Source organism: Zootoca vivipara, chromosome 2 (assembly GCF_965207765.1).
Source record: "Zootoca vivipara chromosome 2, rZooViv2.hap1.1, whole genome shotgun sequence".
Classification (NCBI taxonomy): Eukaryota; Metazoa; Chordata; class Lepidosauria; order Squamata; family Lacertidae; genus Zootoca; species Zootoca vivipara.
The window spans coordinates 41,066,148-41,081,473 of NC_142584.1; the positions used below are offsets into that span (position 1 = coordinate 41,066,148).

The 15,326-nt window shown below is 44.6% G+C and overlaps 1 protein-coding gene across 3 annotated transcripts in view; it reads left to right on the forward strand.

Annotated features, from left to right (window-relative positions):
* The window catches only part of CACNA1A (calcium voltage-gated channel subunit alpha1 A), a 272,529-nt gene that overhangs the window by 170,613 nt on the left and 86,590 nt on the right, over positions 1-15,326 (forward strand). For all 3 annotated transcript variants that reach the window (XM_088661718.1, XM_088661717.1, XM_088661716.1), the window contains 8 exons: positions 154-271; positions 800-867; positions 1,603-1,709; positions 2,678-3,487; positions 4,152-4,618; positions 5,973-6,111; positions 6,722-6,851; positions 13,512-13,571. In XM_088661718.1, coding sequence (XP_088517844.1) covers positions 154-271; positions 800-867; positions 1,603-1,709; positions 2,678-3,487; positions 4,152-4,618; positions 5,973-6,111; positions 6,722-6,851; positions 13,512-13,571 — 1,899 coding nt within the window. The remainder of the gene's footprint in view (positions 1-153; positions 272-799; positions 868-1,602; positions 1,710-2,677; positions 3,488-4,151; positions 4,619-5,972; positions 6,112-6,721; positions 6,852-13,511; positions 13,572-15,326) is intronic.

Genomic DNA, 15,326 nt, shown 5'->3' on the forward strand with positions numbered 1-15,326 from the left:
AGTAGATTACATGAAAAACCTCTTCAGAATCTTTTATTTAAGTTCTGACCCTGTTTGCTCAATAATGAACTCCCTTTCCAATATTACCATTGACTCATCTGAGGATTCTATCAATTTCATCTGGAATTTCTAGTTATATATTGCATATTTCAGATCTTGACTGGTGAAGACTGGAACGAAGTAATGTACGATGGTATCCAATCTCAGGGCGGTGTCGATAAAGGAATGATGTTCTCAGTCTATTTCATTGTACTGACTTTGTTTGGTAACTGTATCCTTTGTTGAGAAATATATAGTTCTCATATGTTTATGGGACTAGATTATGAACTCTGAGGCAGTAACTACTGGTTATAAAAGCAGGAGGTGCCTGGGAACGAGGATTCTTTGGTGGTTCTTCCATTTTTATTGTTGAATGTGTTACATGGTTGGGGAAATACATCCTCAGTTGAACTTGTTTCTTTCTGTTTAAAAAGATGGGGAAATTCCAGTCTGTCAGTACTGGGACCGAGAAATAGTAAAGTCAGTACTTTACATGCTAAAAAAAAATGTTCCCCTTTCTAAATCTTGAAATTACACTCATTTGGGACACTCCTTCTGAAGGGAGTTGTGGAATAAGATGAACCACTGGTGCTGAAATAGGCATTAGGTTTGGGTGACTAATTCTGTTAACTCTGCAGTCTGGCCAACCATTATGGGGGAAACCCTTCAAGGGAAACCAAGCATTTGACAACTCTTCGGGTAGTCAAATGAAAATGAAACTAGACCTGCTTTTGGTTTTGCCTTGACTCTCAACATTCAGACACTTTGCTCAATGTATTCTTGGCTATCGCAGTGGATAATCTTGCCAACGCTCAGGAGCTCACCAAGGTGGGATTACTTCTCCAGCACTAGGACAAATGGGGCTATGGGAAGACAGGTTTATTGCATGTGGTGATTACAGGGCTGGGTTTCCTGTATACTGAAAACAGGATTGTATAAGTGAATGGCTTCCCTCTGCTTCATTTTCTGATTGCTGTCAGTCCAAGGGTTGGCACAGGTGATACTCTAAACCAGTGACCAATTGTGTTAAAACCTGGTGCTAGCTGATCCTTCTTCCTACAGGTACTTTCAGTTTAACCTTACAGTCATTTGGGAGAAGCTGCTGTCTGGATGCATCCTAACTCTTGTGTAATTATGCCTAAAATGATATTTTGCACCTCTTTCTTTCATGAACAGGACACTGTCTCTGTCCTGTTACTGCCAGGGTAGCTAATCAGTGGCCCTCCAGATATTGTGGACTCAAACTCCCATTAGCCTCCCAGCCAGCACAACCAAGGGCTAGGAATGATGGGAGCAGTTAATTCAACAACACCTGGAGGGCCACAGGGATGCCATCCTTGCTCTGTTGGAATTGCATTTCCATGATGAAAGAGGCAATTACGCCCTTTCTGTGATTGGGAAAGGAATCACAGGACAGTTGCGAAAGCAGCTGTTATGGTTAGCTTAGTGGCACTGGCATTTCCTCATGAATATTAAGTGCCCCCCTCCCATGCTCAGACACATAGATATGGGCACTAAACCTTAGGGCAGTGGCAACTCAACTCTTATGTATGGGCTTCACAGGATGAGCAAGAAGAAGAAGAAGCTGCCAGCCAGAAACTTGCCCTCCAGAAAGCAAAGGAAGTAGCAGAAGTGAGCCCTCTGTCTGCAGCCAACATGTCAATAGCAGCGTAAGTGTTGTCTTGGTTTACCTCTGCCCCATATGACCCCTGGGTTTCTGTCTCACAAATGCAAAGCAGGGCAGCTTACATGTGGCTCTGAATCTCAGTAAAAGGTTCCCACCGGGGGGCGAGTAGGGACAGTTTGGGTCCTGTAAACTGTGAGGAACACTTCCTTATGGAAGGAGAAGTTGACCCTCACCAGCCCTAGCCTTCTAGCAGAAAGTGCTGGCTTCTTTCATGCCCAAAGAGGACACTATAAGGAGAAATGAGGCAGGAACTGTGACCCATATTACTCTAGTTTGTGCATCTTCTAATAGGGGGTTTTGCAAGTAAAAGTAGGAGGAGCAAAGTCTGTATGACTAATGAATAGTTGCCTAAGTCCAAGCTGACCTTCCAACATTTCCTGGAGAGGAATCAATATGGCATGTGTGGTAGTGATATAGAAGAGCTAGGGAAGAGTAAATGGCCAAAGCAAGTGCTAGGAAAGATGTTCAGCCACAGTTGCTCTTCTGTTTTAACCTGCCACTTGCTGTCTTGCCCAGGTGAACAGCAGAATAAGGAAGAATAGCTGCAGTGTCAGCAGCTGGGCCGAGGCATGTCTGCACACATCTGGACTAATGTGCAACATTCATTCCTGTCCATGCCAGAAGCAGCATGTAAACCAAATTCTGCCTTTGGGCTTCTATGCTGCTTCCAGCATTGCCAACAGCATGTATAAGTGGAGAGTTTTACTCTAGGATCTTTTGCAACTTCACAGTTCTTTGGATTGCATTATGCTCTGCGGACATAGCCTGACCGCATCTGAAAGGAATGATTAATTGGTTGGATACAGATTGATTTAATAGGAACATCAGAAAGTCAGAACCAGAGCAGGAAAATGGGCACCCCTGAGGATGTGGCGTGAGATGGTCTTGGTTTATGCAGGAGTGCTGATGCTAAGGGTGCATTTCAAGAAACTGTTTCTGTTTTGTCTTCAGGAAAGAGCAGCAAAAGAACCAGAAGGGCTCCAAATCAGTGTGGGAGCAACGGACAAGTGAGATGCGGAAGCAAAACTTGATGGCAAGCCGGGAGGCACTATACAATGAACTGGACCCTGAGGATCGCTGGAAGGTCACATTTGCCCGCCAAATGCGGCCAGATATGAAAACCCACTTAGACCGGCCACTAGTGGTAGATCCTCAGGAGAATCGAAATAACAACACCAACAAGACACGTCCCAGTGAGCCACCCTTGGACCCCCACTTTGGACAGCAGCGGCCTGAAGAGTTCCTGAGAAAGCCACCTCGCTACCATGAGCACCCCCGAGACCCCCACATATATGAGCGCCCTGACTCAGGGAGCATGGAGCCACGACGCCCACGGAGCAGCAGCAAGGAAATTGATTTTAACCAGGAAAGTGGATACCATGAGATTGACTATTCCAGCAAGGAGCACAATGCCATCCTTGAGCGTGGTTACCGTGGTGACTGTGACTCACAGCGAATCAAGACCTTGGACCCCCACCGCCGGCACCGAGGCAGCAAAGAGAGCCGAAGTGGGTCACCTCGCACAGGCGATGGTGACAGGGAGCACCGGCGGCATCGGCCTCACCGCCGGGCACCAGATGAGGGAGGGGGGGAGGAGACAAGCAAAACTGAGCGCAGGCCTCGGCATCGTGAGGGGAGCAGGCCTGCACGCGGGGATGGGGATGGGGAGCAGCCTGATGGAGAAAGACGCCGACGGCACCGACATACCGCACAGTCCACCTATGAAGCTGATGGCAAGGAGCGACGGCACCGGCGCAGGAAGTAAGTAGGGAAAGAAAGGAGGCTCCTCAGAAGAAATGGAGCCTAGTTACCTCATAGCACCCATTCCCTTCAGAACACCAATTTGCCTTTAAATATTACTAGGCTGTTTGAGTTAGGAACCTCACATTTAGATGCTCATGTTGCTAAAGCAAGACCAGCTCAGAGCCCACAAGGTGGTAAAGAATATCTAGTGAGGAAATTATTAGTGATTGGTCATCTGCCTCTCTGGAAAGAGAGTTTAGATTATAACCCCTTAGTACATGTGCGGATATAGTCAAAGTAAGCAAGGCTCTTTTGCTAAACCTGCCATCCTGCTGGCCCGTTGAGCCAATAGCCACCAGGGAACTTGGTTGAGGCTGGACTGGAGGCAGTTAAGATGGAGTAAGATTAATAGCTGAAATGATGGACAATTTGACTAATACAGCTACATTTTGTGCACATAGGAAGATAGTCTGGCTCTAGAGGGTTAAGGCAATGTCATGTGGGTAATGATGATGCAGCTTTAGAAGTGGAGAGTGTAGGTAATGCTTGTGCTAGAATGATACAACTGTCACATGAGCAGGCAGATTCAAACCCCACTTGCTATTGTGCTAGTTGCATTTCAGTGACCCATTGATATAAACATTTCGACCTGTGATCAAACTTTTTCTTTTTAATTATACAGAGAGAACCAAGGCTCTGGCCTTCCACCTGGACCAAACCTATCCACCACACGGCCGATCCAACAGGATATGGGGCGTTTGGAGCCCCCAGTGGCGGAGGATATTGACAACATGAAGAACAATAAGCTGGCAACCAATGAGACCTCAAACCAACATCCCATCAGCCACCCTCAGAATCCTACCAAAGGAGGCAGCCACTCAAATTCCACACCAAGCCACCTGCCCACCAACCCACCTGTTCCCTTGGACCAACCACTCCCCAACTCTCAGAACTCTACCAGTCGCCGGACCCCCAATAATCCTGGCAATCCATCCAGCCCTGGACCCCCTAAAAACCCAGAGAACAGCCTCATTGTCACTAATCCCACCACCCAGAACAATCCACCCAAAACTGCCAAGAAAACAGAGCACACCGTGGTGGAAATCCCACCCACCTTTCCACCACCAATCAACAACGCTATCATGCAAGGTGAGCATTGAGTGGAATGTGTCTGTAGGGCTAGAGCCAGACAACTTGGATATGAGACAGAAGAATTATAGGCACATGTTTGAGATGCAAGTTGGATTGAATTTCATGAGGAAAGGATAGAGAAGGCTTTGTTTTGCTTGTGTGGAAGGCAGGAGGAAGTAACCATCACAGGCAATAAAAGAGACAAAATGAATTTGTAGAACACTCACATAATGGTGTTTGTGGTTAGTTCTACCTATTTTATTGTATTAGTGTAATGGCTGTGCCATCAGCTCCATGTTTGTGTCTAGCCCAATGGCTATGTCAGTGGACTGATGTTCTGAGTGTGAGTTGGCTCTGTTCCTGTCCTGTCACAGTTGTGCTGACAAGCATCTGCATGTGCCTCTTAGCTACTGAATTTATGTGTGTCTGTATCTGTGTTCCCTTGGATATCCTGAAGATTTGTTGTATCTTTCATGCTGAGTGTATATAAACCTGTCAGATGAAACTAAGACTACAGCAACTGTTACATGATAAGTATGACAAGCCACCATATTCTGAATTGCTGAGGACTTCATTGCACAGAGCAGAATGTACACACATTACACCTGGGAAAGATTTTTTTTTATTTAAATCTGTTGCATTTGTATATATTAAGGGCTTTTAGTTGTAAATTATCTTAAATATTTATGGCATGGTGCTGGATAAACGGAGTAAATAAATGAATAAAATATTGGGGTTACTGCTGGCCTGCTACACATATTGTCCAGGTCTGTGTGTGCTATGGTTCAAGAGGCTTTGTCTTTCTGACTGTGCTGGAGCATTTCCATACACAAGTTGTCATGCATCTGTCTGAGTCCTGCAAACCTTTGTGCAAACATTTTTGCATCCCAGAATTGGGTGTTGATATCTACTTTGTACACTTCGTGTTTTCTGTAGGCATATCCAGTGTACCAGTAAACAAAAAAACAAAAAAACCACACACACACACACACACACACACCTGTTTCTATATTACAGGTAGGTAGCCGTGTTGGTCTGGGTCGAAGTAAAATAAAAAAATTCCTTCAGTAGCACCTTATCTGAAGAAGTGTGCATGCACACGAAAGCCCATACCAAAATAAAAACTTAGTTGGTCTTTAAGGTGCTACTGAAGGAATTTTTTTATTCTGTTTCTATATGTAGAGTATCGAACATCCTGGTCTCCATATTTGTCCTTAACTTGCTCCCCAACTCCCCCAAAAGACTACTCAACGTAAGTTTCTACATATGCAGAACTGACTGGATCAACTTTTGCTAAAAATGGTACTGGGAGGACTGAGAGAGGGAACGTATCAAGACTGATCACTTTTATTTTTCTCCACCTATTCGCCAGTCAATAAAAATGCCAACCCTGAACCTCTGCCCAAGAAGGAGGAAGAAAAAAAGGAGGAGGAGGAAGAAGATGATGGAGGGGAGGGACCCAAGCCTATGCCACCATACAGCTCTATGTTCATTCTCTCAACCACTAACCCGTAAGTGTTGCTCCATTATGGACTGAAAGGAACCCGATACCATAGTTCACAAATGGTTAGTGTGTGTGAAAATTGGATTCTTGGCTGTATTATGCAGATGATTCAGAGGATGAAGGAGGGCTGCTTATTTGCAGAGACTGAGTCTTTGGGGCTCTGATTTAGGTTGAATATGTCAACTTTTGTGAACTTGGGCAGAGAATGAGAAGTACCATGCTGGTTGGATTCATGAGACCGATCTACAACTAGGCTCAGAGATATTAAGGTTGGCTTATGCGCCAGAACCTAATATATATTGGCGGCTTTGACTATTTTCAAAATATAAATAAAATAATAAATCAGAGCTGAAGACAAATGCCCTCTCAAAAGTCTCCACTCCGGCTTGTGGAAAACTTGAGTGGCAGTGAAATAGGCAACACTATTCTTCACTGAATTTCTCTGTGAGAGAAAGTGGCCTTTTTCTATCAATGAAAAAATATAGTGGGAAATTTTCTAAGAAAAATATATTCTGAGTAATTCTAGCTCAGCTCCAAAATCAGTAGGAGAAATGTAGCCATTTGCTCAGCACTCGTGATACCCTTCCACAGAATATGCTTTTGCCTATTGGTACTAGGTTTCGGCGGCTCTGTCATTACATTGTCAACCTGCGCTACTTTGAAATCTGCATCCTGATGGTGATTGCCATGAGCAGCATTGCTTTGGCTGCTGAAGATCCTGTGCAGCCAAGTGCTCCCCGTAACAATGTAAGTCCTTCATGCATTCCTTTACTTTTATCTGTGAATCTCCATTGCAGCTCCTGCTCTACTCTGTCTTTGAAGATGAATAATAGGATATCAAAATAGATATGGCCAGCTCTGGAGGGCACACCGTTTAGATGGGGAAGACTATGTCTCTAAGTTAGGCTATGGCCTGATCCAAATGTCTCTAGGCAGTGAGACATCTTGCTATAGAAACAAGTATTCTCCTTATCATTGGATGTTGTAGCCATGGTTTGCTACAAAATCAGGTTCACGAGCAGGGAATCTCAAGCTTGGGGGTGAATGTGGTCCTCCAGGCCTCTGTCGTTGGCCTTTGGGACCCTCCCTAGGCCATGCCCCATTCTGTAGGCCTCCCCACTCACTGGCTGCACTCCCTCCTCAAATGCTTTTGCCTGGCTGGTATGTGTACTTGAACTGTGGTTCCTCTTTCTTGCCTGAATGGAACTAGACCTCACCATGGTCTAGTTTGATGGGACTGGCCAGGAGCAAAGCTGGACAGTGACCCAGTAAGGACATTTGGGAGGCTGCTGTACGGGAGTTCCATCAAAAAGTAAACCAGGGAGGTCTGGTAGAATAAAAGGAACTCCTGGTCAGTTAGCATAAGTACCTTCCACATCTCTGCTGGTCCAACCTGCAGCTCTGTCTCTCCTCCTTTAGTAATAGAAATAAATAATAATAATTCCACACTTTATATGGGAGTTCTTGGTATGTGTAGAGATGTCAGATGGTCCTCAGCTATATAGAACCTCATACCAGTGCCCTTGTAAGATCCATATTGTATTAGCCTGCTGCATGTTCTGTCTACATCTGGGATTGGTGACCACCTAGGAGCTGTACTGACTGTCCGAGCCTATGATCCAATTGGTATGGTTTTCAGTAGAGCCACATAGAACTCAGTATATGATTGCATGGCTTTGTGATCACTTTACCATGCATTCCAAACTTTGACTGAATATGGATAGAGCTTGGAAGGAAGGAATGGGAACTAGAGCTTAAGGTCAGAACTTAGGTGCAGCTTGCTTCTTTTCTGTCCTTCCTGCCGCTGTCCAGCTTTCTAACTGATTGAGAAAATCTGATAGACAACCATACTAGGGCAACTTACCAGTGTCATGTCAACTGTCAAATTCACTGGCCCCAGTGAGTGAAATGTTGGCGATGGGCCTTTGAGAGAGAAACCCTTTGCTTTATGTTCTCCAAGACCTTATGGACAACTTCATACATTAATGATTTTTCTATATGGATATTGCTTCATAGGCAAAAGCTTGTATATCCTCATATCAGACAAGGGTTCAGATGTCTATTTCAATGTGTGCATGCAGCCAAATAGACACATGTGAGTTGGTTGCATATGATAATCTACAGTTTTTTCTTCACTGAGGTGACTTTCATATAGGGGAATTGTCATGCATATAGAAGTCTTAAGTCTGGTATTAGCCAGCCCTTTGAGAATATTGTAAAAAATAATATTTGAGGTGGGATTGTTATTAAGACTACTGATCTTATAATATTATATGTGAAAAGCTAAAATCCTTCTTCCAGTCTCTGACTTTCTGAGAAAAGCAGCTGGGATTTAAATAGGTTAGGAGGGAGGTGTAGTGGTATAAAGGGAGAGAAAGAGATAAATCACAGCCTGGCTCTGCTACCAGCTTACACTGCACTTTCTTTTTCAAGAGCTTCGCTGGACAGGTCCCATGAGATATCCCTACGGAAAAATGAGTGAAATAATTAGAGCAGCATCTCCACTAGGAATGGGCAGGAGGGAGGGCCTCTACTTTGGGCTTCTCTGTTTCATGCAGTAATAAGAAACCTTTGTGCTGGGATAAGGATAAAATCAATAGAATACATCTCAATAACTAAAGCAAATTATCACAACTTGTAAAGTTGCAGATAGGCTCTTGTTCAGGTGATAGGGATGGGGGAACGCTCTTGCCATCCCTATGCGAAGGGTATTCTGTTAAAGGAATCCAGGGACTCAATGGTTTGGTCAACCCTGAGAGGGGTTGTGCCCGTGCTTCAGTCCAGGGGGACATCTGGGTGGTGGACATAGCATGTCACCAGCTTCCTGCCATTCCAGGTGTTCACCCTAGGCTGACCTATGATGGAGCTCTGGGTCAACGCTACTTGCCACAGTGCAGGGAGCTAGTCGAACCAGAGCCTATGCAACCACTCACTTGCTGTAATCAATAAAGTTGTGGCCTAAATTCTGCAAAAAAAAAAACACCAAAATTTGAGTCTTGTCTGAATTTATTTAAGGGGGAGGTTTAAAGGTCTGAACACGCAAAACCAAAAACTGTAAAGTGAGTTTTGGAAATAACCCAGCTGTTTCATAGATTTTAAAGAGGCAACAAGAAAAGGAACGGGTTGCTTAATTATTTATATTTCAGTGCATATGTAGGCCAGTGCCTCTTCCCCTCTAAAAAAAGCTCTCATGGGAATTTACAGAGAATATCAAGTTAGATAAGGCAGCTTACAAATCTTAGTCCACACATATTTTCTGTTGCAAAGTGGTATTCAGAGGGTGCAATTTGAAGCAAAGCAGTTGTGAATTTTGGAAGAGGGAGTTCAATTACTTCATAAGGCACTACAGGACAGCATGAGGCATCTTTGCTGTTCACAGGGATTCCAAATTCCCCATCTGGATTTGGGCCTGAATGACCAAGGAAAAGTGTAGGTGCATGGGGAATAAGTTGTAAGCAAGCACAATTTGTACATCACACAACATCATTCCTGATCATGAGGTTCATCTGTTAAAGCATCAGCCTTAGCTTCCAATTTCTCAGCTGTGTAGAGCTTGAGTCAACACGAGACAGCCCTAACTCTAATCTTAAACCAGCAGGTTTTATTATTTGATTTCACAGGTTTTTAAAAAGAAAATGTATTAAAATACTAGGGTCTGGTAAACATGAAAGTAGTTGTTTGGTAACTAATAATTGTTGGATATAATTGGCAATTCTCCATTACGGACGCACTTTCATTCATACTCTGAACTTTACACTGCAATGCAGCCTGTTATGAAGAATGTATTTAGCAAACTGAAATGCAACTCACAGTGTTACAAAGCTTGGTCTAGAGCCTGACTGTATAGGTCTGTATAGTCAAAGCTATGGTTTTCCCAGTAGTGATGTATGAAAGTGAGAGCTGGACCATAAAGGAGGCTGATCGCCGAAGAATTGATGCTTTTGAATTATGGTGCTGGAGGAGACTCTTGAGAGTCCCGTGGAATGCAAGAAGATCAAACCTATCCATTCTGAAGGAAATCAGCCCTGAGTGCTCACTGGAAGGACAGATCCTGAAGCTGAGACTCCAATACTTTGGCCACCTCATGAGAAGAGAAGACTCCCTGGAAAAGACCCTGATGCTGGGAAAGATTGATGAGAAGGGGATGACAGAGGACGAGATGGTTGAACAGTGTTCTCGAAGCTACTAACATGAGCTTGACCAAACTGTGGGAGGCAGTGGAAGACAGGAGTCCCTGGCGTGCTCTGGTCCATGGGGTCACAAAGAGTCCATGAGTAAATGACTAAACAGCAACATACAGGATTGCCTTCAGATTGCTCGGGGGTCAGATAACTCCATACCTTCCAACATTTCTCCAATGAAAATAGGGATATCCTAAGAAAAAGTGGGACATTCCGGGATCAAATCAGAAACTGGGATGGCTTCTCTAAATCAGGGACGTCCCTGGAAAATAGGGACACTTGGAGGGTTTGTAATCTTGTGAAACATGTGACATTTATTTAACCCAGTGGTCACCAAGTTATTTGCATCTGGGGACATATTTGGAATTTTGTGAAGGTGTTGAGGGCACCAGTCACAAAATGGCTGCCGCCAGGGTTGTGGCCTAATGGAAAATGGCTGCTGCCTCCTTAACAGCAGGAGAGGAGCAAATGGGCAGGACGACTGCAGAGGAGGCAAATTTTTGCTCTGCTTTTACTGCTGCTCCCTAAAAATGGAGGAGAGATACTGAACATCTCACCCCCACCCCACTGATTTACATCAACTGGCCTTGACACAAGGTTTCTGGGCAGGGTGGGGAGATTAAACAAAAACAAAATACAGCCTAGTTAATATGAATAATCTTTGGGCCATGGAGGGATGTGTTAGTGTTGAGTTTTTGTTTTTATCTGATGGTTAGGGGGTGGGAGTGTTGTTTTGTTAATAATAATAATAATAATAATAATAATAATAATAATAATAATAATTTATTATTTATACCCCGCCCATCTGGCTGGGCTTCCCCTGCCACTCTGGGCAGCTTCCAACAAACATTTAAATACATCAAATATCACAGATTAAAAACTTCCCTAAACAGGGCTGCCTTTAGGTATTTTCTAAATGTCAGGTAGTTGTTTATCTCTCTGACCTCTGATGGGAGGGTGTTCCACAGGGTGGGTGCCACTACTGAGAAGGCCCTCTGCCTGGTTCCTCGTAGCTTTGCTTCTCGCAGTGAGGGAACCGCCAGAAGGCCCTCGGCGCTGGACCTCAGTGTCCGGGCAGAACGATGGGGGTGGAGACGCTCCTTCAGGTATACTGGACCGAGGCTGTTTAGGGCTTTAAAGGTCAGCACCAACACTTTGAATTGTGCTCGGAAACGTACTGGGAGCCAATGTAGGTCTTTCAAGACCGGTGTTATGTGGTCTCGGCGGCCGCTCGCAGTCAGCAGTCTAGCTGCCGCATTCTGGATTAGTTGTAGTTTCCGGGTCACCTTCAAAGGTAGCCCCACGTAGAGCGCATTGCAGTAATCCAAGCGAGAGATGACCAGAGCATGCACCACTCTGGTGAGGCAGTCCGCAGGCAGGTAGGGTCTCAGCCTGCATACCAGATGGAGCTGATAGACAGCTGCCCTGTGCCTCCATGGACAGCTGAGAGTCCAAAATGACTCCCAGCTGCGCACCTGGTCTTTCAGGGGCACAGTTACCCCGTTTAGGACCAGGGAGTCCTCCACACCTGCCCCTTATTGTTAGCATTTATTGTTTTTGTTTTTCCAATATGTTGTATGGGATCAGTGTAAATGTGGCACTTTTGTAGACCTCATCAGGTAAATCGTGTATGTCAAATTCCAAATCATTAGCCCACCAGTTGCTATTTTTATGCTATAAAAGGTTTATGCATCTAATCACAGGACCTTGTTTTTGCTACTTTAACTAATGTTTCCCTGAAAATAAGACACTGTCTTATATTTATTTTTCCTCAAGAAGACACACTATGGCTTATTTTCAGGGGATGTCTTATTTTTTATTACGCCTCTTCCTTGGCGCCCTCCAGAACTGTGGCTATCATTATGTCTTATTTTCGGGGTACGGCTTATATTGTGCAAATGCTTAGAAATCCTGCTACAGCTTATTTTATGGGTCTGTCTTATTTTCGGGGAAACAGGGTATATGCCCCTACAAATCAGCCCTTTTCTAATAGATTGTGTCCTCCCTCAAAGAGGGCACGTGTTACTGTGCGACCTGGCAACCGAACCCTATGTTGTGGGTGGGTATGATTGGATAGCCACAACACCTGATTGGTAGGTCCCTTGGTGCTAGGTTAATCAGGCCATTGGGACGCTAGCCAAACCGATCAAGGGACCTATATATGCCCATGCACGTGACTCAGAACTTCCTCTTTTGGTCAGTGCATCGGAACACCCGCCCGCCTCTCCCTACTTTTAGGGCTTGTGCGCTTGACCTTGCTATGCCATCGTGTGTCATCTGTCATTGGGACAGGGGCACGGCAGGAATTTTCTCCACTTGACTAATTAGCTGGTGCCACTTGGGTTTCGCCTGCCGCGTAGCAAATCGTCACAACTTGTAAGGTTGCAGATAGGCTCTAGTTCAGGTGATAGGGGTGGGGGAATGCTCTCGCCATCCCTATGTGAAAGGTATTCTGTTAAAGGAATCCGGGGACTCAATGGTTTGGTCAACCCTGAGAGGGGTTGTGCCCGTGCCTGAGTCCAGGGGGACATCTGGGTGGTGGATATAGCGTGTCCCCGGCTTTCCGCCATTCCAGGTGTTCACCCTAGGCTGACCCATGCTGATGCCCTGGGTCAGTGCTACCTGCAATGGTGCAAGGAGCTAGTCAAACCAGAGCCTATGCAACCACTCACTTGCTGTAATCAATAAAGTTGTGGCCTAAATTCTGCAAAAAACCAAACCAAAATTTGAGTCTTGTCTGAATTTATTTATAGGGGGAGGTTTAAAGGTCTAAACGTGCAACAACATCAGAAGCCAAAGGACAGCTGTAACTCCCATGGAGATAAGATGTTACACATGCAGATGCCCTTTATGTTTCCATTAGCATCTTCCACAGATAGAATGGTTACAATGGGAACTCCATAAGGTGATAGTAGAGTAAAACACAATTTGAAATTCTCACCCTCATTACAGATCAGTAAGGCAGTAGTATCTCAGAAAAGATGGAGAAGTGACCAGAATGCAGTATGGGTTACTTTTTGGTTCTAGATAATATAAGAGTCTTTAATCTGTCATTTGTTGCTTTGAACCTTATCTCCGTGCTGCTGACTAGACTATTTAGGGACAATATTGACTTCAAAACGGAAGCCAAGGTCTTGGTCACAAGTTTGGTTAGGATTTATAACTTCAGAGATGTGGTGAGACCTGAACTATATTTTTAATTCCTTTATGTCATTTCTCCCTGTAGGTTCTCCGTTACTTTGACTATGTCTTCACAGGTGTCTTCACCTTTGAAATGGTTGTTAAGGTTAGTAATTGGGGAACTGGGCTTGAGCCTGTGATCTCATGACATTTTGGTAGTGTTTGGAACAGAGAACTTGAAGCTACAGGGCAGAAGTAGAGCTGGGCTGAATGTTTGTGAATCAGTATTTGGGGGGGGCAAGAGAAACAAATGTCCCTTGGGGGGATCGCTCAAAAGAGCCTTTTCACACTTCCTTTCCCATTTAGTAGTCCAACAGGCACTCATATCTTTCTTAGCTTGCCCAGGTCGAGTGAAAATTTCAGAAATAAGATTTTCTCTTTCTTTCTTTCTTTCTTTCTTTCTTTCTTTCTTTCTTTCTTTCTTTCTTTCTTTCTTTCTTTCTTATAATGTATATACTGCTTAATATTTCAAAAATCTCTAAGCAGTTACCGTATGATTAACTTCTCTGCCAAAATACAATATGGATTTGAATACTTCCAAACCATTCTTCCCCTCAGAAAAAAACAACAGTTGTACATAGACAATTATTAACAAGTAAGGGTTAAACCACAGAGCCTAGGGCTTGCCGATCAGAAGGTCGGCGGTTCGAATCCCCACTACGGGGTGAGCTCCCGTTGCTTGGTCCCAGCTCCTGCCAACCTAGCAGTTCGAAAGCACGTCAAAGTGCAAGTACCAGTAGATAAATAGGTACCACTACAGCGGGAAGGTAAACGGCATTTCTGTGCGCTGCTCTGGTTCGCCAGAAGCGGCTTGGTCATGCTGGCCACATGACCCGGAAGCTGTACGCCAGCTCCCTTGACCAGTAAAGCGAGATGAGCGCAGCAACCCCAGAGTCATCCGTGACTGGACCTAACGGTCAGGGGTCCCTTTACCTTTACCTTTAAGGGTATGCTTATTGTGTGGTGTGCAGCTACATCTCATTGTCTTAAATTAATTATAGCCCTAGGGGTGGATTGTTACTGTGATTGCACCATGCACAGAGAGGAAATCTATCCCTTTCCTCCATACCTACAACTCCCTCTCCAAAACAAAATATCCCCGCTACAGTTATAAAGCATAGTATAAAAGCATCATAGCAGGGGAGGGAGCAATTTTCAGGAGAAGGTTGTGGCTGCATGCTGCAATCACAATAACAGTTGCCCCCATGACCAGAATTGTAAGAAAAACAAGAGACAGCCTGGAGCAGATCTCTGCTGGAGCTTGACTGATCACTTAAGACAGATGCACACAAGTTTAGATTCACCAGTGAGGAAATGTACAGACATGGTGACACTGACAGATATCTGGGGCCCTAATTCATATACAGTGGTACCTCGGGTTACAAACACCTCAGGTTACAAACACTTCGGGTTACAAACTCCGCTAACCCGGAAGTAGTACCTCGGGTTATGAACTTTACCCCAGGATAAGAACAGAAATTGTGTGGCAGCAGCACGGCGGCAGCGGGAGGCCCCATTAGCTAAAGTGGTACCTCAGGTTAAGAATGGTTTCAGGTTAAGAACAGACCTCTGGAAATAATTAAGTTCGTAACCCAAGGTACCACTGTATTATATGTTAGCCACTTGAAAGCAGAGCCAAACTGAAACATTTTCACCCAGGAAGCCGTTTGTGTGAAGTGTCTTCCTAGAAAGTTACAAAAATTTCAAATATGCTAGCATATTTCCTTGAGGGCACTGAACTGGGCCTAAGAAAGCAAGGCATTATTGCCCAAAGGTGGTTATTATAGTGAAGAATATTGTGTTTTCATGCTGCAGGTTTACAAGCTAAAGTGTGCCGTAGTTCACACTGCTGCCTTCTCTT